This window comes from Populus euphratica, unplaced genomic scaffold, assembly GCF_000495115.2.
Source record: "Populus euphratica unplaced genomic scaffold, PopEup_1.0 scaffold186.1, whole genome shotgun sequence".
NCBI classification, from domain to species: Eukaryota; Viridiplantae; Streptophyta; class Magnoliopsida; order Malpighiales; family Salicaceae; genus Populus; species Populus euphratica.
The window spans coordinates 273222-298058 of NW_011499992.1; the positions used below are offsets into that span (position 1 = coordinate 273222).

The following is a 24837-nucleotide window of genomic DNA, read 5'->3' on the forward strand; positions in this document are numbered from 1 at the left end:
AATCATTTTCGTCACCTTTTTTTTTATAACTTTAAACAAAAGTTGATCAAGGAAAAAATATTTTCCAGTTAAAAAAATTAGTTTAAAAAAAGTGTTTTTTTTTTAATTTTCTTCAAAAAAATCCTCTATTTTTTTTACTTTCAAATAAAAAAATTAAAAGAAATCCAAGGTGAAACGACTAAATTACTTATGAAATTAATTTTTTTTTTTAAATCTCATCTTACTTTAACTTTTTTATTTATTATATTAGATTATTGTTTTTTAATTCCTATTTATTTTACTTAACCTAATTTATTATTTTTTAATTTTTTAATTTTTTAATTTTTTAATTTATTAAATTTAGTCTTATTTTTTTAATAAGATTAAATAATATTAATAAGTTATTTTTTAATTTATTTTTTATAACATAGTTAAATATCAAAAAATTATCTTTCAACTGATTTCATGAATCAAGTAATTTGCTTTATAAAAATTGATTTTTTATAAAAATTTATTTTCTTTGAAAACCACTTTAAAAAAATAAAATTAATTCTCCAATCATTTTTGTCCGAGTCACAGAAACTCAACATTTAACTTCTACATTTCCTAGTATAACCCTCAAGTTGTTGTGCTGGGATTAACGCAAAGTACCAGATTATTACCCACCTACTTTCCTTTTCATTAAAACACTAAACAAAGAAAAAACGGAACCCACCACCGAACCAACCGTTAATTAAAACAGAACAGCCGTGTCTGCCTCCCTGCTTTTTTGAGTAAGAGAAACAAAGTAATTAAGTGTGAATTAAGAGGGAGTGCAAAAAATTTCAGTTTCTTTGTCAGTTTTTAGAGAGAGAGACAGAAAGAGAGACGGTGGGGTTTGGGTTTTTTGAGGTTTCTTCTGATCAAGAAACAATAATAATGGGTAGTGATAATAATAATGTGATAAACAGAAAAGATTACATTTTGCTGAAAGATTTCAGAAAGGAAATTGAAATTGAAAATGAAAAGGATTTTTCTATTTCTTTTTGGGTTTATCTTATCAACTCCTCCACCACAGCATTTCCAGCTACAATCATCAAACAGGTTTGGAAAACACTGCCCCTTTTCCCTCTACATTGTTTGTTTTCCTGCATTTAGGTATTCAACTGAATCTTCAAGTTTATTGCAACTTCTAGCGTCTATTCCTATCACTCTAAGTGTAACCCAGGTTTAAATTTTTGTTCTTTTGATGGGTTTAGTGTATTTTAGTGGTGGGGCAAAGCTTATATCTTTTTCAGTGTTTGGATGTAATCATAGGCAAAATCTGTGTGCATATTCGGTATGTTGTAAATTGGAGTGGCATCTAAATCCTGAATTTTGTGTCTTTTTGATGGACTTTTGATGTTGGTATTGGTCAAGCACGTTACAAGTTTTTTGCTGGCTCGTTATTTTGTATGGTTTAAATGTAGGAAAGCTTATTTTCTTTATGGTCATGAGCCGGAGTAGTGTCGTTCCTCATTAAATTTGACAAGTTATCTGCTTGATAGATTTTATGATTTCCAGAAATCAGGCATATAGCTACTCACTAAGATGAAGGGGAAATTTTTTTGGCATTACCACGGCTGATATCCTTTTTTTTTTAAAGATTTTTCTAGGTTCAGCTCTCACCTACGTATAGTGAACTTTTTCTAAATTCACCAGCTCATTCCACCTCTTTCGTATAGCCCTGTAGTCCTCTGTCAAGTCTAATTAGTTGATATTAATGAGTAAGCGAGCTTTATCAGCTGTAGTAGAGTCAGTCAGCAAAACCAAGGAGCTGAATAATGTTTTTTATTTTTTGGATATTGACAATCATCTTTACTGCTATAGTGTAAGGGTGGCAATTCTGCATAATCCATAAATCTTTGTTAATCAGTGATTTATGTTTTAAAATGTGGTGTAAAAGTGTGTTTTGCTTGTTTGACAATTTTTTTCTTCCTCTAAAATGAAATGCTGAACTAAATAATTCTGTTTGCAGGTTTGCTCGGATATTAGCAGCGATGCTCCTTTTCTTGTTCTAAATGAGAAGAAGATAATGACACTTTTTCCATTCCTCCATGCTCACAAAGAAACTACAAATTTTAGTAATTCTACATCTATGGAGATTGAGTTTCCTCTGGAAAATTGGATTCATGTTGGATGTGAGGTATGTTTTAGAAGTCAAGACACATAATTAGTCATTTATGAAATTTATAGTATGGGGGTCCTTTTCCATCATTGAGTTTTCATTTTGTTACTTGTAATTTGCCTTTATTTGTATAATATTTTTGTTCTCTCCCTTCCTCCCTCTCTCGCTTGCTGTCACCAGCTCTCTCTAAAGTTAAGAAATGCTAAATGTTATCTTGCTTATTATAGGTTGTTACCAATATGTTGCGGTTTCACATTAATGGGAAGATTGTAGGAGAGCAGCCTCAGTCATTCTCCCTTGACAAAAGCTCGAACTCCAATGGACCGAGGAAGATAACATTAGCTGGTGCTGCTGGAGATCATGGCTTGCTGGGTTATGTTCACCATGCAGAAGTCTTGCCTTTAAGCATGTCCATTAAGGATCACTATGTTAAGGTTCATAAAAGATATTTTTTTTGAATTCTTTTATTCTTTTTTAAATCTGCCTATAAATTCACTGAATACTTGACAAATATGCTTATGCTATGGTAGGACCCACCTGTACGATTATCGATTGATCTCTCTTCAACCTCTGAAATTGATGAAGACAGTGATAGAATTTGGAATATTGTTGGAGGCAAGGTTAGTAATTATAGGGAATTTTGATATTATGCTTTTCTAAGGAGTTATGTTACATCTTGAAACCAGCTGGCAAGCCACTGGGGCATGGGCGACTTGATTGTCACTCATTGTAGGCCTTATTTTAAGGTTGCTGTCTCTTTTCTTTTCTTTTATTTTTGCAAGCAGTTTCTAATAGTTGTATGCGAGAGCTATGCAAGTAATTCATCTAACCGTTTTCACTCTATTCGCAAATTGAAGAATAATACTTGTCATCTTGAGTTAGTAAGATGCTGCACATATCAACCTTCCTTTTGTGTGAGAAAATGATTCATAGGCAGCTTATGCATAAAGGCTAGGTTTAGATGCCTGTATTTGCAAATCAATCTTTCATAGGCAAAGAGGACATCTCTTTGCCCTTTGTTTGCTAAGTTGGAAGGGGAGTGAACAAGTGAAAATTTTTAAAATTGATTTTGTTCTCTTGTTTGGTCTTAAAGAAAAGAAAACAAAGAGAAATAGTTGGGATTATTTACATAAGATTTTATCTCATGCAGTATTGTAAGATTTCCGGCCTAGATAGGTGAATTTGTAAATCTTTTAAAACAGAGTACATCTATAAACAATGAATTTGTAAATCTTTCCTTCCCTTGCCTCTCATCCGACTTACATATGCTTGGTTTTAATTTAAGGTCAGTGCATGTGATGATTTTCACCTGTTAGAGGAAGAAAAGGATGGTGTAAAATTCCAAAGACTGGTTAGTGAAATATGCCCACATGTAGGATTGGGAAAAAATTGCTGAGATTAGGACTGTAAAGCAAGAAAGTGTGATCTTTTTTTTCCCCCGACTTACATATATTCCTACATGGTAGACACCTGGAGATTAAAAGTAGTCTTGCGGGAAGTAATTTAGATTATACTAATGTTCATCATTTATTACATATGAATCTTATCATATCATGTTCCATTGTAATTGAAAAAAGAACATGTTACGGAAATGGAAGAACGGAGGAAAAAGTATCCACAAATTTAAAACTAGGTGCTAATACTAGGAGGTTTGTCTTGAAATTTGTTTGGTCAAACAACTTGTGATCTGGCCCAACAAATTAGGTGAAAACCTCAAATTAGGATTTATTACTTTTGGTTGTATACAAATGTGTTTCAGGTCGTATTGTGGTTAATTTAGAACCTCCATTGTAGTTTCCATTCCCCTCATGTTTTTATGGTTGAATCAATGCTCTGTGGTGAACCATGTAAATTTTGTGGGCATTTTCTTCTTCTCATTTCTCATTTCTCATTTCTATTGCTATTGCTTTGCTGTGAGGCGTTCTACTAATGTTAGCCTTTTATTACAATTAGAAAACTGCTTCCAGTCTCACAATATATGAGGTTAGAAAGCACTCGGAAAGCTTCAGTTGTAGAGCACCATAGGAAGCCAAGGAAGCCACTCTATACCAAATTAATTGATTAGATAAGAATGGATTTCTATTTATCTCGACATTTTCTCTCCAAGCATAGTTTACCAAATAATTGAAAGCACTGCACAACACCAAGAATCTTCCTATCCCTATCTCTCTCAAACTCATAAATTGGGTCGAATGAAATCCTCCAGAGGTTGTGGAGTGTGGACAAACAGACAAGTAATTTTCCTACAGGTTATGTTGACATTGTGGAAGTTATGAATCAAATAGCAGCATTCTAAGATTTTCTTCTCATATTTTCTGTTCGCAGGCTTCATGTCGAAGGATTTTTTCCTTGGATGTGGTTTTATTAAATGCAATATGCCAGGCTGTAAACAAGGAATTGGAGGTCTGTATCTCAGGGTTTCCAGTAGTGCTTTTTACCATATTTTACTTGTAGTTTTGGCATTTCTTCTTGTACTAACATTTGCACATTACTTGCTTTAATAGATTGTTGCTTCACTGGTTTATGCGGACAGTGGGCTTCCTGTGGAGAAAACATCTGATGATGAAGATCCCCTTTTGGCAAGCTGTGATGGGATAGAATTTGCTTCTTATGATAGACCAGGCAAACTATTGCATGGGCATGCATCCTTGAAGCTCAAAATATCCCAGGTAGTAATGTCAGACTTGAAAAATGTTTCTGGTCACTCATCCAGTGTACAAGTGCTCTTCTTCTATGCATGGACAAGATGAACATTCTTATGTTTTTTTCGACTATTATTTTCTTCCTCTCAGTTTTCCCAGAAAATGTCTTTAGCATTCTATACGCATTATTTTCCAACAAGACTGAAAGTTTAAAGAACACTATCATATTGCTGTGGTTATCTGAAATAACTTTGCTTACCATCTACCTCTAACAGAGATTGCACCAATGGGACCAACCTTATCTGCAGCTAGCTTGCAGCTTGCAGTCTGATGCAGTTGGCAGCTGTTTCTTGACCTTGATCATTCCGTGAATTTGCATTATAAATAAGCATACAATTATTCATTTTATGATTTTCCATCTGGTCATGTTATATCCTAGACATCAATCTGTAGATAATTCAAATGCTGCTGCATATTTGCAAAAAGTTTGTATTGCATATTCCCAATCTGTAGAAATTGTTAGTTTCTGGAATGGATTCTGGATTCGCTAATTCACTGTAGATTAAATTTGTTTACTTCGCAATTTGGCTTCTTGCTATCAATATTTCTGGAATTTGCTAGTGATTCTGCTTTCATTCCCATGTCAGCTGTCATCCAAGTGTGATAATAGGCTTTTCCGCATTAAATTAGAAATTCCAAAACTCAGTGGGTATCATTTCCTAGAGGCATTTTCCCATCCAATCCGTTGCATCTCTCGAAGTCGTAATCCTAGGACATCTCTGACATGGAAAAGGCCAACCTCTGCTGCTGACCCTTTCAATAAATATCAATCATTTGATCTCTGCAATAGATCCTTGGAATTGCAGCAAAACTCTATCCACAAAATAAGACCTAGTCCATCATCAAAACGGATCAAACTGGGGCAAGAAAGGACATCTACAATGGGGCAGCCAGATGTGGCATGCTACTTTGATACTTGGACAACTAATCAGGTATAAAATGAGTTTGCTTTTAATTTTCATTGTAATCATCATTCTTTCTTGTATTTCTCATTACAATCATCATTCTCACCTTCCTTGTGATTGTAGTAGTATTAGTATGAATAGTTGAATGACTATTGTAAGCATAACTATCCATCCATAGGATATTTGTGGAGATCATCTTGTATCATTTATATGATTGTTCAAATATCTGGCTCCCATATCATTAAAACTTTTCTACTATTTTTTTTCGCTTAAGGTATCTTTCGCTCTTTACTCTTGTTTTTTCTTTGTTTTTTTTCTTTCTTCCTTTTGTTCCACATGATTTACAGAAGATTGTTTGGTGCCTATTTTTTATTCTTGGGGCCCACTGTTGACATGACCGAAGTTGGTGCCTAAAATTATATCTTTAGGTAAGAGAAGGACAGGTGATTTTTGGAAAACATGTAATAACAGTGGATGAAATAAGCATATAGTCTATGATATTTACTTTTATTCTCCAACTCTCAACTCAACACCATGAAGTTGGGTACTTTGTTTGCTGTTTGTTGTTCTGGATACAGAAATCCCATACCAAATGTGCAGCATCGGTGGTGGATGATATTTTTTGTACTTAGAAAACATTTTCCATGCAGGCCCTTTCCTTGAGATATTGTCTAGTTTATCCAAAAAAAAATCACTGTGATGTTGGAGAGACTCATTTACTAAGAAATGTTTGGTTGGAAGTCGAATTTTATTCTCTCTAATTTCATTATTGTATTATGTTGGCATGATTCTAACTGCATCACCATTTTATAATCTAGGTTGCAAATGCAGTAGGGACGCAATTAGCCAGGGGAGCAGAGAATATTGAAGAAGCAGACAATTCACCATCTGTATCAGACAGTATTGAAGAAAGGTTATCGGATTTCAATATTATGTCAAGTAGCGGCTATTCGATTTCTGATGTGATCATTTTTAAATACTGCCTGGGAGGCTTGACTGACAGGGCTCTCCTGCTGAATACTGCCTGGGAGGATTGACGGATAGGGCTCTTCTGCTGAAGGAGGTTGCAACCTCTGCCTCTGAAGAAGAGCTTTTTAGACTTGCAAATGAGGTTTCTTTGTACTCAGGATGTTCACACCACAGGTATGCAAGGGTTTGGTTCATTCTGGACACAGTTTTGTTTTGAGTATTCTATGCCTGATTGGTTAGTAGGTTAAAGTAATCATAATCTTGGTGCATGTACTATATCAAAATCTCTGAGTTCTATGCTATATTTTTTTTAAGTCGAGTTTTTGTGCTCTTGAAAAATGATCAATCAAGTACATTTTTTAAAAATTGCTTTGCTCATGAGTATTTAAGCCATTGCCATATCAAGGGTTTTTTCAAAATAAATGTCCTAATTGATCAATGTTCAAATTTATAGGAACTCAAATTGAAAAAACTGCGGTCTAGGAATGGATATCTGACAAAGTTCAGGAACTGATTTTGTGATTATCTCATAATAGGTTTGTTGAAACATGTCTAGCATGATGATCCTTTGCTAATGTTCTGATGACAGCGATTTTGATTTTAGTTACAAACAATTCACTTCACATTTTCATTTCAAGCTCACTGGATTACTTATGCCTGCTCATGTGTGGGCAAAAGTTTTCTCTCTTCTTCTATCATTTGCAAGTCCCAACAAAAAATCATGGTAGCCCTTTGCACTGGATTGAAGGCTGAGCATTGCATTGTTGCCTACAACTCTATGAAGTTGACCGGTCTTACCTGTGTGAAATTAACATGGGGAAGTGATCCAGCTTCATGTCCTCTTCTTCATTATCTGTTTTAAAAGTTTGAATAGGGGATACACATTTTGAAAGCTCTATGGCTCATAATTTGACTAACCTAATGGTCATTGCTAACTGTTGTCGCTCCACACAAGTAGAATTTCTCAATCATTTGAGATGCCTGTTATCTAGTTTTAATACTCACAATACCATCTTTCTTGTTCAGGCGACAGATAGTGATATCAAAGAGGTTGATAGAGGACGGAACCAAAGTTTGGAATTCAATCTCACAAAACAACCGCCACATTCAATGGGAGAATGTGATTTTTGAGATTGAAGAGCAATTTATGAGGATTACTTGCTCCAGTACCAGATCTCTCACAGAACAGGTTGCCTTTTCTTTTCCTTCTTCATGTCCTCATTATGAGAGCACACAATGCTCTGCTTACAAATTGAGGCTCATATACTGGTGGCTTGGAAATAATATTACTAGTTTTGGTTCATTGTTAGGGGTGCAATGATATGGCCTCATGTGTATTTTCTGGTTCATTAGAATTTGAATCTAAGACATCCAATTTGAAAGATTTACTCTAACATGCACTCTTAAACTTAATGAGCCTCTTTTCATACGAACTTGTAGTTAAGGGTATTCATTCAAGCTCCTGCCCTACAGCAGTACTCGGGGAGAATAATGGGAGTATGTATCTTAGTGTTGATTCACTAATTGTTGAATCAATGAACTCCAGAAGAAGCTTTTTTATGCTGAACATGCTATAATGTTGCTCAAGCGTGACTTGTACACAACTTGGAGACATAGTAACTATTCGGAGTTAATAATTATTTCAGGATTTTGAGCTCCTGAGGAGAATTTCTGGATGTGGGGAATATATGGCCCAAGAAAATTTTGAGAAGATATGGCGGTGGTTGTACCCTGTTGCTTTTACATTAACGAGCGATTCAATAAACACGATATGGAATTCTACATCACCAAAGTGGATAGAAGGATTTATTACAAAGGAAGAAGCAGAACTGTCACTTCAGGGTCCTCGGGGTCTTCAAGAGCCTGGAACATTTGTACTGCGCTTTCCTACTTCAAGGAGCTGGCCCCATCCTGATGCAGGTTGCTTAATTGTGACCTACGTTGGCAGTGATTACACTGTTCACCACAGGCTTCTTTCCCTTGATTATATCTACAGGTGTGTACTTCCATTCTTACGTCTTTCTTGCTTTATTCCCCCTATCTTAGGCGATAAATTATTGAATATATTCATACCGTTGGTTATTAAATTATCCAGATATTTATGTGTGCATTGCATCTATATGTCTGGCTTTTGTGTTTTTTTTTTTTTTTCGATGGGGGAGAGAGGATAGAAGAAGAGAAAGAGTAGCCCTGTTTGTATTGACTTGAGCATGCGGTTGCCTTTGTTGTGTCCTCGCAGTTGTGAGGAAAGCGAGATGAATGGGAAATCACTAGAAGACATGCTGTTTGCCGAGCCTGAGCTCTCTCGATTAGGAAGGCAAGATATTTTGTTCTTGATTTATTTTTTTATTTTTTTATTTTTTTATGGTGGAGATACCAAGCAATGCTTGTTCTCTCGGTGGAGGGGGAGGCATCTTATTGCCTCACATGGATTAATAATTCGTTAATTGAAAATGCAGGATAGTAAGACAACGTCAATTAACTTGATTGAGGCTTAGAGGAATATCCTTCTGATTTTGCTTTTCGGTGATATGGAATCATCATCTCTGTATATTCTTAATCCTCTTCCTGGCTGCTGCTGCTGCATCTTTTTCCTCTTATTTAATATTTCTGCTCCTCTCTTAGATGCATGTCTGTGATGTGCATGAAGCAGAGGGGGAAATGCTGTAATGTCTGCCCTAGGCGTTTTAACAAGATATTCTCCAGTCAACTTTTGGCTTTTGTCAAACCAGGCTTGTCAATTCAATTCTTTTACATTTCAAGTATGAACCAACACGAAACCTGTCTAGTTCTTAAGTAGACATTAGAATGATTTATCCTTTAATTTCATTTTAAAAAAACAGCGGTAAGAAATCAAGATGAGAAAGGATTTTGGATCCTTGTATAGCTTCTCATCTAACCGAAAAAAAAAAAGGGAAAAGAAGAGAAGAACAATAAATTCATTAAACAAAAAGTAAAAGAAGAAACTGGAAGTGGAGAAGAGCAGAGCAACTCAACCACTTCAAAGCTCAATAATTGCTTCGATGATAAACTCAGCTCAACGCACAGCTTTCGAACTGATCCACAACAAGATTGCCAATGCTGACTCTGTGAAGTCCCAACTCCCTCCCACTTAGAATGGTAAAGGCTTCAAGACAGGTGGGAAAGATTACATGGTGAGAAAGCAAGAACTCTGAGTCATTCTTCCCTTTTGTTCACATTTTAGTGTCAGCTTTATGGTTGCCAAAACATCTGCAATCAATGACCCTCAATATTGACTTTATGATTTCTTCAATTTATTTTTGAAACGATTTAAATATATTAAAAAAAATAAAAAAAACACGTTAATGTCGAGGGATTGTGATTTATGAGAAGTGATAGCTCCTCTGGTCCCAAGATTTTCTTCTACATACACTGCAAGTTATTATCTCAAGTTTTTTTTTAAAAAAATAAAAATAAAAAATTCAATATTAAATCTCTGTATTTTCATATCTGTTTGCACCTTGATCCTTATTTTGTTTTCTTCTCCCAATTTAATTGATTTTTTTCGTAAAACATCCTTTATTTCTAATTTAATTTTTCAACCTCGTCAATTATGGAGAACAAAACATTCAAAAATGAAAACCTAGACTAAAAATAAGATTTAGTAAAAGAACTAACTTATAATTTTCAAAACTAAAAAAAGATTAACTTGTAAAATTATAGGAAAAATATACAATGAATAAATTATAATTTTTCAAGTATTTAAGTGAGTTTTAAGGGTGTAATCATCATCGTTATTTTATTAAGAGGTTTTCTTAATGAATTAATTTTTTATTCAGACAAGACAATTAAAAAGCTATCTTAATAGCTTTGGCTCCTAGTATTTCGGCGATCTCCCCCTTGAGCTTTCCTCTGCATGTGAAACAACAAAAACAAGATGGGGAACTATCTTCTTCGGCCTTTACCGACATCATATCTTTCTCCCTCTACACGAACAAGATCAAAGTTAAGCACGTGTCATAAAGTGCATAGACAAGCATGATGTGGCAAGCCACAAAGTAGAGTCACGAGTCAAAGAATGAGTTGTGAGTGAATGGAAATGACAAAATGTTAATACACGTGTACACGAAAAATAGAAAGAAAATAAGAAGAAGCTGGCAAGGCAAAGTTAGAGCCTTGTAATAATGCTTCTCATGTGTGTCTACAATCCCAATCACACTACAATCTTCCTTCCCTCCCTCCCTGACCCATTCACCATCGTTTATTTCTTGTCTTCCTTCTGAATCCTAATGGAAATGCCATGACGAGCAAAATCATCTCTGCTTCCAAGGTCAGTATTCAATACCTTACCTTCTCTTTACTCCCAAGTTACTGTTGGTGTTTATATCTGATTCTTCATTTTACTTGCTTTTGTTTGCTCTTTAGACTTTCTTTGTTTAGATTGTATGTGGTTTTGAAGTTTTTTTTTTTTTTTTTTTTTTTTTTTTTTTTTTTTTTTTTTTTTTTTAGATTAACGTGGGTGTCCGGGCCAGCTTGCGCGCACCACGACTAATCCCACGGGCCCTGAAGTTAACGACCATGTAAGCCTCCAGTGGCCATCATATGAGCAACCAAGGACTCGAACCTGAGACCACAGAGGGAGCAAACCCCTTAATCCCAAGTCTTTACCACTTTCTTTGTTTAGATTGTATGTGGTTTTGAAGTTTTTGGTGGGTTGAAGCTATTTGTGAAGCAAAAGAGAGCTCTGTAATAAAGATTTGCGTTGAGCTTAAATAACAGCGTCCAGAGATAGTTTACTAACATTCATTTTGTAGATATGGATTCTTGTTGTAGTTACTCCACTGATGATGAACCTCTTACTGTTATACCAGTTAGCTGGCTGCCTTTTGAGTGAACTGATTTTGGTTTCTCATTTATGGTGGAAGATTTACATCTCAAAGCTCGGTTGACATTTATCCTAGCTGCCTTGGCAGGCTCAAATGGCCAAGGCTCAGTATATCGCATTCTACATCACAGTATGCTGCATTGCTTTTATAGTATCAAAGATAGTTGTTTCAGTCCTTCTCTACAAGCGATGGAAAAGAAAGCACTTGATTTATGAAGAAGATGGCTTTTCAGGTACACTGACCACTACATAAATTTAATTGCTTGGAAATTAATATAATTAAACAAATATTAATAGGTTATGATGGCAATTCCAGGTGGGAAGATGGTGATGTTCAAGTCTGCAATGATGCAATCTCTAAAATCCGATGAGCTCTTCAAGAAGACACTGAAATTGAGCTACAAGGACATAATTGGATCCGGAGGGTATGGGACGGTGTACAAGTTGATGCTAAACGAGTCTACTGCATTTGCTGTGAAAAGACTAAACAGGGGTACTGCAGAAAGAGATCGAGGATTCGAGAGAGAGCTGGAGGCCATGGGGGATATAAAGCATAGGAATATTCTCACTCTTCATGGATATTGCACTACCCCTCAATATAATCTTCTCATATATGAGCTAATGCCTAATGGAAGTTTGGACACGTTCCTGCATGGTATGCACATAATATAGCTTCAAGTAACACCGCTAATCATTTTCTTCCTAAATGTTTGTCAGCACTGAAAATATGATATTCTCTAATTGAATGCCTTGTTCAATGTTCATATCCAGTTCTGTAATTTCCTTATAGGCTAGAGTTTTATTTGAAGTATGCTCGATTTCAAAGGTATTCAATACTGAAGTGGATGATGATGCAGGAAGATCAGTAGAGACTAAGCTTTTGGATTGGCCTTCCAGATATAAGATAGCACTGGGTGCAGCAAGAGGAATATCATACCTGCATCATGATTGCATCCCCCACATAATTCACCGAGATATCAAGTCAAGTAATATATTGCTGGATCAAAACATGGAAGCTCAAGTTTCTGATTTCGGATTGGCCACATTGATGGAACCTGACAAGACTCATGTTTCCACGTTAGTAGCAGGAACTTTTGGATACCTAGCTCCTGGTATGCCAAAGCACCAGATAACTGTAAATTCAGTCTCTTCCCTTATTTTGATTTAACAATTAAAATATTCAAATATGTGCTTCTGCAGAGTACTTTGATACAGGGAAGGCGACCGTGAAAGGGGATGTATACAGCTTCGGAGTTGTCCTGCTCGAACTTCTAACTGGAAGGAAACCAACAGATGAAGAGTTTTTCAAGGAAGGAACCAAGCTTGTAACATGGGTGAGTCTACTGAATTTAATCTAGACCCTCTTGTGGGTGAGGAGAGGAGATTATATGAATTCCCAAAGTGCTTCTGCAGGGAATGCCCTTTTGATTTCCATGATAATTAATCATTCAAAAATTGCCATCTCAAACAAATTTAAATATTAACTAACATGTGCAAGAGAATGGTCCATGGAAGCCATATTGAATACAGAAAACGCATCTCAAGTGCATCAAATCCTGTACTGTAAAATAAATCAAGTTTCATGGTACAACCAGACATGCCTGTCAAGTTTTATGTACATTTAGAAAAGGCTATTTAACTGGGAAAAGGGTGCCTCGACTACTGGTTTCCTCTTGCATTGGTCTGAAAATACCTGATATTACGTATATTGATATACTACCTGGTTGTGTATGTTGAAACTTGGAACAGGTGAAGGCAGTTGTCGAACATAAATGGGAAGAGTATGTCCTTGACAGTAGCTTAAAGTGCAGTCCTGCTGATGAGATTAACGGAGTATTCAGAATTGCATTCTTGTGCCTTGAACCAGAGCCCTCCAAGAGACCTACCATGGCTGATGTTGTCAAGATGCTTGAGCAAGCTAGATCAGAGAGGGTTGTGGAAGAGTATTAATATTTATGCATTGACTAATCCTTTCTCTAGCAAATTTGATGTGTACTTTATGGCCAATTAATTGATGTTCATTAACAGACAACTTGACTTGCTTTAAGTCGTTTCCGAGCATTACGAGTACCAAGCCTAATATGAGCCAAAAACCTATAAGAAAATCTCCATGGGAATAATGAGAAGCTAAAAGGATAATAATGTTTGTTAGAAAAATACCAACCCCTGAATTGGATTCGTAGGACTCCATTTTACTATGGTTCAAGTAAGAACTACAAGGAAGGAGGCCCTATAGAGATAATTCAAATCTGCTAAGCTTTTTTTCTTTCAGAGTCTTTGATGTTACAAACAATGCAGAGACATCAGGTTCCCAACAGTCTTAAGTTATAATTACAAAGGAGATTAGCAGGATTTACCAAAGCCTCCAGTAATCAAGAAGCTAACATGCAAAAAATACTGTTTCTAGGCCATTAGCTACTGAGGTTTTCAAGGAAGGAGAAACTGGAGCATCTCCAAAAAAATACGTCAAAAAGGGCAGAAGTAACATTTTCCGACTCAATCGTAGCATCTAGACTAGATGGAGTTCCATCAGATGAGACACAAACCTGCCGATCACAATTCAGTCTGAATTAATACGCAGAGAAGAAAAGACTGAAACAGAAGAAAAATGAAAGTAAAATCCTGTCACCGAGAAACAAAGAAGAATTACGAAAGTGCTCATGTATGCATGTACAAATTCATACTTACTAGCATTTTGGAGGAGTCCAGCCCAGTCAAAAATATTGAAGTTCTTTTAAGAGGTCGACCTTGGAAGATGATTCGAAATGTGGACAGAGCAGACTTGTCAAGTGAAGTGGCTTCTTTGATTCTTGGGGATATGGCTTCATCCAAGGCATCCTAGAAAGTTTTACCATCAACAATCTATAATGATTTTTCCAAAGGATCTCCAATCAAGGAATAAGGTCGGTTATATTAGCGAAATTCATAAGCTCTTCCTCTTCAGAGTAGTACGTATCTGATGAGATCAGTTGCCCTGGAAAATCGAACTAAACAAAGCTAAGTTCTCTTGAATCTCACTAGCTGATTCTTCTTTCCAATTGCTCAACGCACATATATGGACGCATTTACATATATCCCTGCAGCATGGACCTTAACACCAATTATTGCAAAAACCTTCTCGCTGTATCCTGAATTCAGTGAAGATCTTAGTTACAACAACAAGAAGACATCATAAGCAACAAAAGCCACGATTAGTCTTCTATAGACTTTGGCTTAAATATCACCTCCAAAATTATAATAGACCCATTTAAGTTTTTGGGTGAGTGAGGTCCCAGGCTAGGATTTATATTATTCTCTAACATAATTTCTCTAATTGGAATTTTTATTGTTGAAATCCATACCAAAAACATCAAGGTTCAGACAGTATCAGCAGCAGGAGATTCCAGTCACTAAAACCATTAGCTTTCCAGTTATATTTGAAGCACCTCCTCAAATAGATGCATTAACTAATTTAATCTTGAAGGCTGGCTTTTTCCACCTGAGAGTTCTCCCATTGCCATTGGATGACAGCGAATCCTCCACCTAAAGGGAGGCCTTTCCATTGAGCTCTCCTAAATGATTACAATTGGAGGTAATTTTACAAAGCACCTCTATGCAACCACCATCAGAGATGCTAATGGTTGTGCTAGGATGAAGTTTATAGATATGCATTGGCAATTGACACCAAAGCTGTCGGATAGAGATGAAGGTTCTATAAATAAGCTCTTAAAGTTCCTCCACCCATTATGAGAGCAGGGAATTGTTGAAATAATTTCCTTACAATAAGTGTGAAATAAAAGGAAAAGGAAAAGGAAAAGAAAAGGCTGTTTGAGGATAATACATCAGTTAAGATCACGTCTTTCTATTTTCCTAGATCCACTTTACTACAAATCGTAAAACGATACCGCACTACATTAAGTGATAATCAGATCAGCTATGACAGTTAGAAAGATGCTAACACCAAATGATTTTTAGATAAGTTCTACATAGTCTGTCTGCTGGAAATAAATTCTTACTAAAGTAACTGACCAGTTCCTAGCAATGATGGCGAGGTAAAGCAGCCGGGTAAGCTCAAGGATGTCTGAAATCTTGCTTTGGTTGCAGGTTCCTCTGTGTATTCTGCACTTCCAACTGCAGCAACGGGTTAAGAGACCAAAAGGTCTCAGGATTTTGTCATGATTGCAAATGTAAAGAAAAAAGAAACTAAAAGGAAAAACAACCAGCATGTTTGTATAAACTTTTGTTTTTTTCTCATACTTTCAACCTGCATTTATGTGTTGCTTTAGCACTAGAAAAATATGGAATCTGAATAACCTTCACTGATTTCAGTCTGATTCCATTTCGTTATCTCTTACTATTATTCTCTCTATTTCATTACAGCCTTAGATGAAACCTCATAGAAGGTGTCATAGTGATAAGTCTAGTGTTAAATAGTGTAGTTACAGTGCCCCCAACCCGCAGACACTAGCAAAAAAGAAAAGCTCGTTTTTTTTTGTTCTTTTTGACAAGCAACATCAATTCTCATTTCTGCTCAGTTCTCCCTTTGTTTTTGCTTTCGAAATTTCGATATGCTGCCGATGGCTTTCACTTTAAAAAGGAAGATGATGATTTTCCGAGGTCTTAACTGTCTAATTTAAGGTTTGAACAGGCACTATCTGTCATCAACTTACAACAAGAGAACTTCATAAATCCTTCTCTAGTGCTCTTGAACCTTGATCTCTACAATTATCAACTCGCTCAGCCCCTTATGTTCTCCTTTTTAAAGAAGTAAATCTTCATAAGCTCAGTACTTCGATGTTTTTTTATTATCATTTCTCCATAAACAGAAAACTGGCAACCATATATTTCCTCTCTCCAATTCCATTTTTTCCACGGTTTTAAAGATCTTCATTGTCGAACCTTTTCTTCAGATTTTATTATCAATTTGGAAACCCTATCCTCGATGACCTTAAAGCTAGGCGACATTTTCATCAGCATACTATTGATACATGAATAGAGCAAACATAGTTTCACGAGTTAGATTGGGGCTCATGTAACTATACTCGCCAATTCAATTCACAAAAAGCTGCTGTTTCAGCCTTTGAGCAGGAACAAGTTCCTCAAGTTTGGCCTCTCTGCCATTAAAGCAACAACTATAGAATGGCATTGAGGGAATGAGAACTTAGAGTGGGTTTTATAGAATGGTAACGAAACTGGAGGTTTGAAGGGAAAATGATGGGTTATGGGAGCTGACCGCATTGTCATTGCCCCGACCGTGTCTCAGTACTGCTGCATTACATGATGCCATGCAGAAAGAAGAAAAAGGTAACAAAGTGTTCAAAGAGATTGGTTAGGAAAGGGGCTGGGGGGTTTCTTAATTCTCAAACAGTTGATGTTCTTCATAAATTACTGTTACATGTTTCCCTCACTCAATTAATTTGATTTTCAACTTTTCTTCTCCCAATTCAATCCCTTGATGTGTGCTCGTATAGTTGTGCAGCACTCACCAATCACCATTATAATTTTTCGCTCTACTCCAAAGACAGCAAAAAAAGAACCCTGTGAATATTTTTGGCCGGTGGGTTCGAATCATTCCATTTCAATCCAATGGAAGAAATCAACGTTTGTTGAATAAAAAAAGACTTCACCCGTCGAAATAAAATAATTTTTAAAAGAAGAATGTTTGTTTGGATCGAAGAACAAGAATATAATAAGAGAATGTTTAAGATGAAAATAACAAAGATAATATATAAAATAAAATAAAATAAACTTTATATCTTTCAATTTTATTTTAATTTTTTTCTCATGATCGCTTGCTCAGGTTATCCAATCATCAACAGAAAGATAGGGTTAAAGTGGGGTTCGAAGGTGGAGTTAGTGATAACGTCCCATGACGCCTGTCGGACTTCTCTTCATCCCAAAAAATTCCCTACCTTTTCGATTTCCATAACGGCTATGCAATCAATATAGCCGTTGTACCTTCCTTTTTATTTAAACCTAGCTGCCTTTTCATTCCTCTGTACAAACCTCAAAAAATCAAAATCATTGTTACTCATTACAAAAGTCAGTTGCGAGGTACAGCAGAAACAAATCAATGGCTAAAGCAGGGGCAGCTCTCTCTCTTTTGCTCCTACTACTTTACCTCAGTTCAGGTATGATGTCTTATCTCATAGGTACTTTAAAGGGCTGATGCTGTAGTCATTGCTTCTCTTTCACTTTTATGCCTACTTCCTTTTTTGAATGCACAATGTGGTGGGATTTCTTGTGTCTTTAGATCTGAGGTGGGTCTATTTCTAATGATTGCAGCAATAAACTGATCAGTTACTTGGCAAATGGCCTGATTCTGGGATTTCTTCTCTGTTCATATTTTTGCAGGGGGGGGTTCGGTCATGGCTAATGAGCAGGTAGTTAGTACTATCAACTTCTTTCTTCACACACAACACAATACAAAGTATCGTATACAACTGCGTTGTCCTTATTCAGAGAAATTCTCATTGGCCACTAATAATATTACAGAAAACTTGGTGTGTGGCCAAGCCATCGTCAGACCAAGCAACTTTACTAGCGAATATCAACTACGCATGCGCTCACGTGGATTGCCAGATTCTACAAAAGGGTTGCCCTTGCTTCTCTCCAGATAGTCTCATAAACCATGCATCCATAGCCATGAATCTGTATTACCAGTGTAAGGGAAGGAACCACTGGAATTGCGATTTCAGGAACTCTGGCCTCATTGTCGTGACTGATCCAAGTAAGAACCACATGAATGATGCAATATGTTAATCTGCTGGCAATAATCATGCCATGCTTACGACAATTTCTCGTGTCAATTTGCAGGTTATAGTAACTGCATCTATGCCTAATCCTTGGTCCAGGAAGTAGCATTTAGCCCATTAGAAGTTACAATAATGATGCCGTTTCTCTTCTTGTTTGAACTTGTAATTCTCATTTGCTGTTACTGGCAATATATGTATTGCTGCAAAGAAGCAACAAGATTAAATCTGATGTACTTTTTTTCCCAATTTTGTCAAGCCTCATTTAGTTGCTAGTCATCTTTAAGAGTGCGCATGAACCTGATAAGGAATCCAAGCTTGAATCACAAGCTCATCAAGGATGTAAATACGTGAGTGAAATGAGAGAAAAAAATTCACAAATTCACAAGTGCTTTACCTGAACATAAACTATGATAGAATAGTGTGAAGGGTGTGGTATACAATTAGCAACTAGTGATGTCTTTGGTTAAGTCTTGTAAATTGGGCTTGCTAAAATTATGTTTTGGTGTTGGGTTAGACTGTAAATGGAATCCATCTAGATCAAAAAAAAATTCAAATTAAACCCTTCTTTTTCATAAATGTTCAGAGACTATCTGGAGAAACAATTTTCTCAAAAAGTGATCAAATTGATAACTTTCTCTCTCTTTATTATTTTCAAGCAACTTTCTTCTTTTCAGACCTCTCTAACTCAGAAGCTGGAACTCTTGAAATTCCAATATTTTCGGATTGCGAAGTCAGATTCATGTTATCACCATGCATTGTGAAAGTGTACCACAGCGAAATTGGCGAACAACTGCAAATTTATGTGGAGTGAATTTTAATTATTCTTATTTTTTCCTGTAGCTATGTCAAAATGAAAATCCGGAACACCCGCCCCTATAACATATCAGCATTCAGCAGCAAGGACGTCCCAGGTAAATTATCACAGGCGCCATCACACTTGATTGAGATGACGGGTTCCAGCTAGAAATCCCAGACTTGCTTCTTAACCATGAAACACTGCAGCAGGAGTGCTTAAGAACCTGATAAAGGAGAGGAAGCATGGCAGCATTTTGAATAAGTAATCATTCATTGCATGAGCGATATTCCGAATAAGAAATTAAAATATGAAGTTGAACACGACTTTAAGATAATGGCCTGCCTCGAACTTGTTCAGCAAATGCAGAAATGTTCAACCATAAAACTGGGCAGTGCATTACTGTAAAGGAGAACTGGAGATGTCCATAAGAACAATTTCATCCTACTCTATAGCAACTATGTTTTGCTTTTTTTTGTCATCATTAACAGTTCTTCCACCTCTAAAATCCTTTCACTTCCAAACTGGCAGCGCCAACTGAAATTAGTTCATAAAGGAATGATGTGCAGTATTGTTGCTTCCCGGACATATAAATAAATTGTCAGTGAACAACATACAGAAGCGACGATCCTTGAAAGAACTAAACACAGATAAGCATGTAAACTCAATACATTAATGCAAAATATTGATTATTTAACAGCAGTAAAACTGAGAAGGCATTTAAAAATATACATGCTTACAAGAACTTTGGCTAATGTTGCTGCGTATTAAGCACCAATTGAGCGTGAATAGAGAAGGAGAAACAAGTTGAAGACCATTCAGAATGCAGTTATTTTACTTGCTATCATTATCAGTATCCTTTCTTCCTTGAATAAGTTCTTAAACTAGAGAGATGAAACCATCACGAGCGTTGAGTAATTGAATCAACACTGAAGCTTGAAGAGTCCCAGCTGACCATCGTGAGAAATTTGAATCCAAAATCATCATTTGATTTCAACACATCAAGTAGGACTCTCCAAACATACATAAACAATCACAACACAGGAAGTGGAGTGTGTGAGGGATTATACCAATTTAACCAATTTACATTACCGCTAAATAATTTGATCAGGTTATTTTAAACGAAATGCACATCTCTCAGAATTATTTTCTTCATTGACAGATATCAGTCCACTACTTTTAAATTTCAAATAGTTCATCACAGAGATGTGCAATGTTCAATCTAGCGTTCAACAATAAATTCTGATGGGCTCGACCCAAGAAAATGAAAGCACGCGTAAGCAACCGTTTGAATCTAGCATTGAAAACATATCTCAACTTTCTGAAATTTTTTTCCTGAATCTTTTTGATACGAGAACATATCCGCTAAACTTTCCTTTAGTCGTAATAGCATAATTCCACAAAGGCATTTCAGAATCTGTAGGCAAACAAAGTCCTCTGTCCCAACCTAAACTTTTCCATTCGACAAACTCATTTAAGAGGACATAATTCAGCAATGAATATCATATAATAGTAAAATACTATACTTTTTTGCCAGCGCTTCTTTTTTACTAACATAAAAAATATTCAAATGATAATAATATAAGCGAGCCTGAATTAACTTGACTAAAAATCTTGAATAAAATTCTTAATTAAAAAATTTTAAAAAAAAACACACAAAATTCTTAACTATCAAAAATTAAAAATTGCATTGACCATGAAACCATAAAAAAAATAAGAATTAAATATGATAAAATAAATAAATATCAAACAATAAAATTAAAAAATAAATAAATCAAATTCAATACAATTAAATAATTAAAAATAGCTTAAGGAAAGAAAAAAAGAAGAAGAAGAAAAAGAAAATTTAGCGCCAAAGATTCTCCACTGTGTAGAAAGTGGCGTGATGCCTTGTACATTGCCGTGAAAAGCTACCACTGGCCATCAGGAGGCTCTACACTACACAAGCTGCCTAAAGAACACGAACGCTTCCTCCTTGTTGGAGCGTGCTCATTAGTTATTTTAGGGTGGATTATATTGTGCACAATACATTACACTGTGCATAACACACAGTGGTAAAACATTGATAACATTGATGAGTTTTAGTTTTATTTATAATTTCACATGGATACGAAACAGGAAATTGCAAGCCAGTATGTTATAGCAAACAAGCAAGAGTGTGTGATCTTCTACAAACTTCAGATGTTACATATATCAAATGTATCCCTCAGATGCATTATTCATCAAGCAGAATCAGTCCACTACTTTTACTTTAAGTTCTATTCTTCATAGGGACACAAAGCAATATCACCTGAAAACCAATAGCTAATGGAGGCATATGCACACACACAATTTCATTCAAGAAAACCACACCGTTTCCACAGTTTATCTTGGACAAGCAAATATTCCTTAACTTCTCCGTATTGGGAAACAACAAAATGATTCACCAATCCAAATCACATTGTAAAATCCATCAAAGCAAACGATAGAATCTAAAAGTAAAAAACGGACGTTTCCATTGGGTCCAAATCATGAGCTTTTTATGCCATTTTGAATGAACCCAGCAAAGAAAATCAGACTTAAAGCAAAACCCAAGACTTTTTTTAGCAAGAAAACTACTTTGCAAACATATTGAACAAAGAAATGACAGAAACCAAACAGAAAAGTGGCACATCCCTCAGAATTGGTTAGTGATCATCAATGGAGATCAGCCCACTACTTTTAATTGAAAAATCAGTTCATTCTTCATAGGGATACAAATCAAATGGACAATCTCACTAGTTGAGTGTTAGCGAACAAGAATGATTAGCTTTTGTGTTTGTAGATAGAAGTACAAAACTGGCAGCGCTTGTGAAGAGAAGCTGAACTTGATTTTAGGTTTTAGACTTTAGAGGCACTATATACAGGGAGGGGAATAAGAGTATAATTTCCATTTTAGTCCCTAAATTATAAGAAAGTTACATTTTAACATAGAACACATGTAAGAAACTTTTTTTAATCATTATATATAAATAGAATTTAAAAAGTTGATAGAATAGTTAAGAATAATTTTTATATTTCTTTATTTTTTAAATTTAAATTTTATAATCAATACCCATTAAATAAAATTATTTTATTTTTAAGTAAGTGGATTATCCCATTTAGGATTCCTCAGAACCCACTACAAGTCTCTTGTACTCATTTCATTTATTTTTTTAAGGGCCACAACAATAAAAAATAAGTTTAATAATTAAAGCCAAAAAACTAAATTTTTATGAATCTAGAAAGAAAAATGATTCAATGAATAGAGATATTATACAAAACTCTGAAATGTTTTGGAAAATCACTATGTATACACTCACATATTACTATTCACTTCAATAGTGAAATTAATTTTTTACCCTTGGCTGAGAAAATTTGATGCCTTTTGTTTAGAGGTAATTCAATCTTTAAGATAGTGCATGTCGGTAAATGATAGGCCATTCATTAACAGTAATATTTTTTTCCTCCTATTCTTTATCCTCTTCACATCGGCCCTAATTTTTTTTTGTGTGTTTCCATTCCAATCCTTATTTTTTTTATTAAGACTTTTAAATTATACACAATAATAGTATATGAATCATGAAAAAAAATATGATAACAATCAACCAAAACAAATAAGTCACCGATATGGTGACAATCAACCAAAACAAATAAGTCACCGCTATTACACCGCTATTATAAGTGGGAGCATAAGAAAAAAAAACACTGGGAGCATAAAAAAAAAAAAAACATTGGAAACCCATTGTAACTTTATCATGAATATCACTCATCACAAAAAAAATAAAGGGAGCATCTATCCATATTAAATAAATCAATTTTAATTAATTAAATATTAAAATTTATGTAAAAAAATAAAAAATAACAAATAAAAAGACTTTAGGTAATCTCATTAAATAAAAAGGAGGTGAAACTGAGGTTATACAAAGCATGGAAAAAACATGGCTCAATTTACAACTACATAAGTATTGAAGAATAACATAAAGAAAAATATTAACTTTTAAAAATATTTAAAGAAGAATTGAAAGCACTCCTAGAAAACCTCATGAAATCAAGATAATTTTTAAAATTCATAACTCGTGAAATCTTAATAACAAAGCTAGCAAGTGTTATATCCAAATCAATTAAATGTTAAGGAATTAAATTAGGTAAGAAATCCTAATTTTAATGATTTTACAAAGTAAAAACAAAAACAATAATAATAAGAATAAGGATCAAATCTATTAAAAAAAAAATAAAGGAGAGTGGAACCTAAAAGAAAATACAATTCTAAAAATTATCTCAGTCTAGAAAAAAATAAAAATTAAAAGATCGAGTACCAAATTTGACAAAATAAAAAATTCAATAAGGATGAAATTAAAACAAAAAAGCTAATTAAATGAATTATTTTTAAAAAATTAGAGAATAAACAGAGGGACTAAATAAAAAGGAAGTAGAAGTTTAGAGAGTGGCTTGGAAATTGGGTGGGAATAGGAAGAAAGAAGAAGAAAAGAAGTGGTCACCGGTGATAAACAAAATATCATATTTTCTGAGAGGCAACAATGAAACGAAGCTCATGAAGGATATGGTGGAATTTTTCTCTAATAAATAAATAAGGATGGGGAATCGTCAACGATGCATCGTCTGCAATAATTTTCTATATTTAGCAAACGACCTATCGTCAACTTGATATTAAAAAATAAAAAAATAAAAATACGTCAGCCTAGTCTCCTAAGCGTAAAAATAAATTTATATATATTTTAAAATAAATATTTATCTAAATTAACAATTACAATGTTATTTAAAAAATCCAATTATACTTTTTAAATGAGATTAGTACTTTTTAAATTAATTATATATGATCCTAACATTTAATAATTTGTATAAAAAAAATTTGCATTAAATATAATTTTTTTGTTAATTTTATATGGTTTTTTATGAATTAATTATTCTTTGATTGTTTTTTCATACAACCACATACAAATTTTATGAAGACATTCTTTGTTTTCTAATTTTTATTTAAAACTTGCCTTTTAGATTATGATAATTGTTTTTTGTGAGAAATATACTATTAATAAAAAAGTAATTTCATCCAAAAAAATAAATTAATAAGGAAACAAACGCCCATCACAAATTCCTTGTCTTTGTTTGTCCTCGTGAAATCACCCACACAAGAATTATAGTTTTAAACGTGAAAAATCTTAATTTGATATCTAACTTTTGGTTTTTAATTTGAGTACCTCACTTTTTATTTTACTTATTTAAGTTAATTATATTTTTATTCCTTTTCAATTTTGGCATCTATCGTTAATTCATCCTATTAAATGCTGATTTGTTTGTTCTCTTGTGACACGTGGCACCATATCTAAAAGGCCACAAAACCCTTTTAAAAAAAAAAATAATACAGCGACTTTATCATTGAAATTCAGCTTTATTTTTTTTTCTTTATAGTTTTTCTTTTCTTTTTGCTCAATCTTTTTCATTGTAATTTAGTTTTTATCATGTGACATAAAATAACAAACATATCAAGATTAAGTTTATAATAGCCCGGCCTAATATATCGTACACTATCCGTTTCGAGTCTTATTATTCTTATAATTTTATTTTTGGTGACGCGAGCTTATTTCTAAGTCTAATATCCCAAAATACATACAACATGTTAACAATTGACACTACTAATAAAGTCAGTAATCAACTCCTTACCTGCAAAGGTAAGATCTTACAATCCACTCATTTTAAGGAGTCTAACGACTTTATCGGCATCATTTGACAGTCAATGAGTCAACG

At 34.5% G+C, this 24837-nt stretch overlaps 3 protein-coding genes and 1 long non-coding RNA gene across 8 annotated transcripts; 3 read left to right on the forward strand and 1 right to left on the reverse strand.

The window, feature by feature from the left end:
- Positions 1–607: 607 nt before the first annotated feature.
- On the forward strand, positions 608–9515 carry LOC105140432 (uncharacterized). 2 transcript variants are annotated; one of them, XM_011047266.1, is made up of 13 exons: positions 608–1062; positions 1976–2143; positions 2353–2559; positions 2656–2745; positions 4451–4528; positions 4630–4794; positions 5415–5759; positions 6551–6735; positions 6777–6875; positions 7728–7890; positions 8348–8697; positions 8941–9018; positions 9161–9515. In XM_011047266.1, the coding sequence occupies exons 1-13, from the start codon at positions 898–900 to the stop codon at positions 9186–9188; spliced, it is 2121 nt and encodes a 706-aa protein (XP_011045568.1). In that variant the 5' UTR covers positions 608–897; the 3' UTR covers positions 9189–9515. The 2 variants fall into 2 exon arrangements, with proteins under 2 accessions (XP_011045568.1, XP_011045569.1); XM_011047267.1 differs by having other exon boundaries at positions 6551–6722; positions 6764–6875.
- A 1234-nt stretch (positions 9516–10749) lies between these two features.
- LOC105140433 (Protein kinase superfamily protein) lies at positions 10750–13594 on the forward strand. Of its 3 annotated transcripts, none has more exons than XM_011047269.1 (6): positions 10750–10992; positions 11538–11780; positions 11864–12202; positions 12405–12659; positions 12748–12881; positions 13297–13594. In XM_011047269.1, exons 2-6 carry the CDS (start codon positions 11642–11644, stop codon positions 13495–13497), a joined length of 1068 nt encoding a protein of 355 aa, XP_011045571.1. In that variant the 5' UTR covers positions 10750–10992; positions 11538–11641; the 3' UTR covers positions 13498–13594. The 3 variants fall into 3 exon arrangements, with proteins under 3 accessions (XP_011045571.1, XP_011045572.1, XP_011045570.1); XM_011047270.1 differs by having other exon boundaries at positions 11588–11780; XM_011047268.1 differs by lacking the exon at positions 10750–10992 and having other exon boundaries at positions 11443–11780.
- Positions 13595–14602: 1008 nt separating this feature from the next.
- Positions 14603–15914, reverse strand: LOC105140434 (uncharacterized). Its single transcript, XR_845187.1, has 3 exons — positions 15791–15914; positions 15556–15657; positions 14603–14675 (listed from the first exon to the last, which is right to left on the reverse strand). It is a non-coding gene; the product is annotated as an uncharacterized LOC105140434 (long non-coding RNA).
- A 1597-nt stretch (positions 15915–17511) lies between these two features.
- On the forward strand, positions 17512–18579 carry LOC105140436 (Carbohydrate-binding X8 domain superfamily protein). 2 transcript variants are annotated; one of them, XM_011047272.1, is made up of 4 exons: positions 17512–17657; positions 17881–17909; positions 18022–18188; positions 18341–18579. In XM_011047272.1, the coding sequence occupies exons 1-4, from the start codon at positions 17600–17602 to the stop codon at positions 18366–18368; spliced, it is 282 nt and encodes a 93-aa protein (XP_011045574.1). In that variant the 5' UTR covers positions 17512–17599; the 3' UTR covers positions 18369–18579. The 2 variants fall into 2 exon arrangements, with proteins under 2 accessions (XP_011045574.1, XP_011045573.1); XM_011047271.1 differs by having other exon boundaries at positions 17513–17657; positions 18022–18256; positions 18343–18579.
- Positions 18580–24837: the final 6258 nt, after the last annotated feature.

Excerpts from the sequence above, each read along its gene's own strand:
- LOC105140432 (XM_011047266.1), top strand. The coding sequence starts at position 898 with ATGGGTAGTGATAATAATAATGTGATAAACAGAAAAGATTACATTTTG. Across the intron at positions 2,144-2,352 it reads GGATTCATGTTGGATGTGAG|GTTGTTACCAATATGTTGCG; the intron begins GTATGTTTTAGA and ends TGCTTATTATAG. Across the intron at positions 6,736-6,776 it reads CTGGGAGGCTTGACTGACAG|GGCTCTTCTGCTGAAGGAGG; the intron begins GGCTCTCCTGCT and ends ATTGACGGATAG.
- LOC105140436 (XM_011047271.1), top strand. The coding sequence starts at position 17,600 with ATGGCTAAAGCAGGGGCAGCTCTCTCTCTTTTGCTCCTACTACTTTAC. Across the intron at positions 17,658-17,880 it reads ACTACTTTACCTCAGTTCAG|GGGGGGGTTCGGTCATGGCT; the intron begins GTATGATGTCTT and ends ATATTTTTGCAG. Across the intron at positions 18,257-18,342 it reads CATTGTCGTGACTGATCCAA|GTTATAGTAACTGCATCTAT; the intron begins GTAAGAACCACA and ends GTCAATTTGCAG.
- LOC105140433 (XM_011047269.1), top strand. The coding sequence starts at position 11,642 with ATGGCCAAGGCTCAGTATATCGCATTCTACATCACAGTATGCTGCATT. Across the intron at positions 12,203-12,404 it reads TTTGGACACGTTCCTGCATG|GAAGATCAGTAGAGACTAAG; the intron begins GTATGCACATAA and ends ATGATGATGCAG. Across the intron at positions 12,882-13,296 it reads GAACCAAGCTTGTAACATGG|GTGAAGGCAGTTGTCGAACA; the intron begins GTGAGTCTACTG and ends AACTTGGAACAG.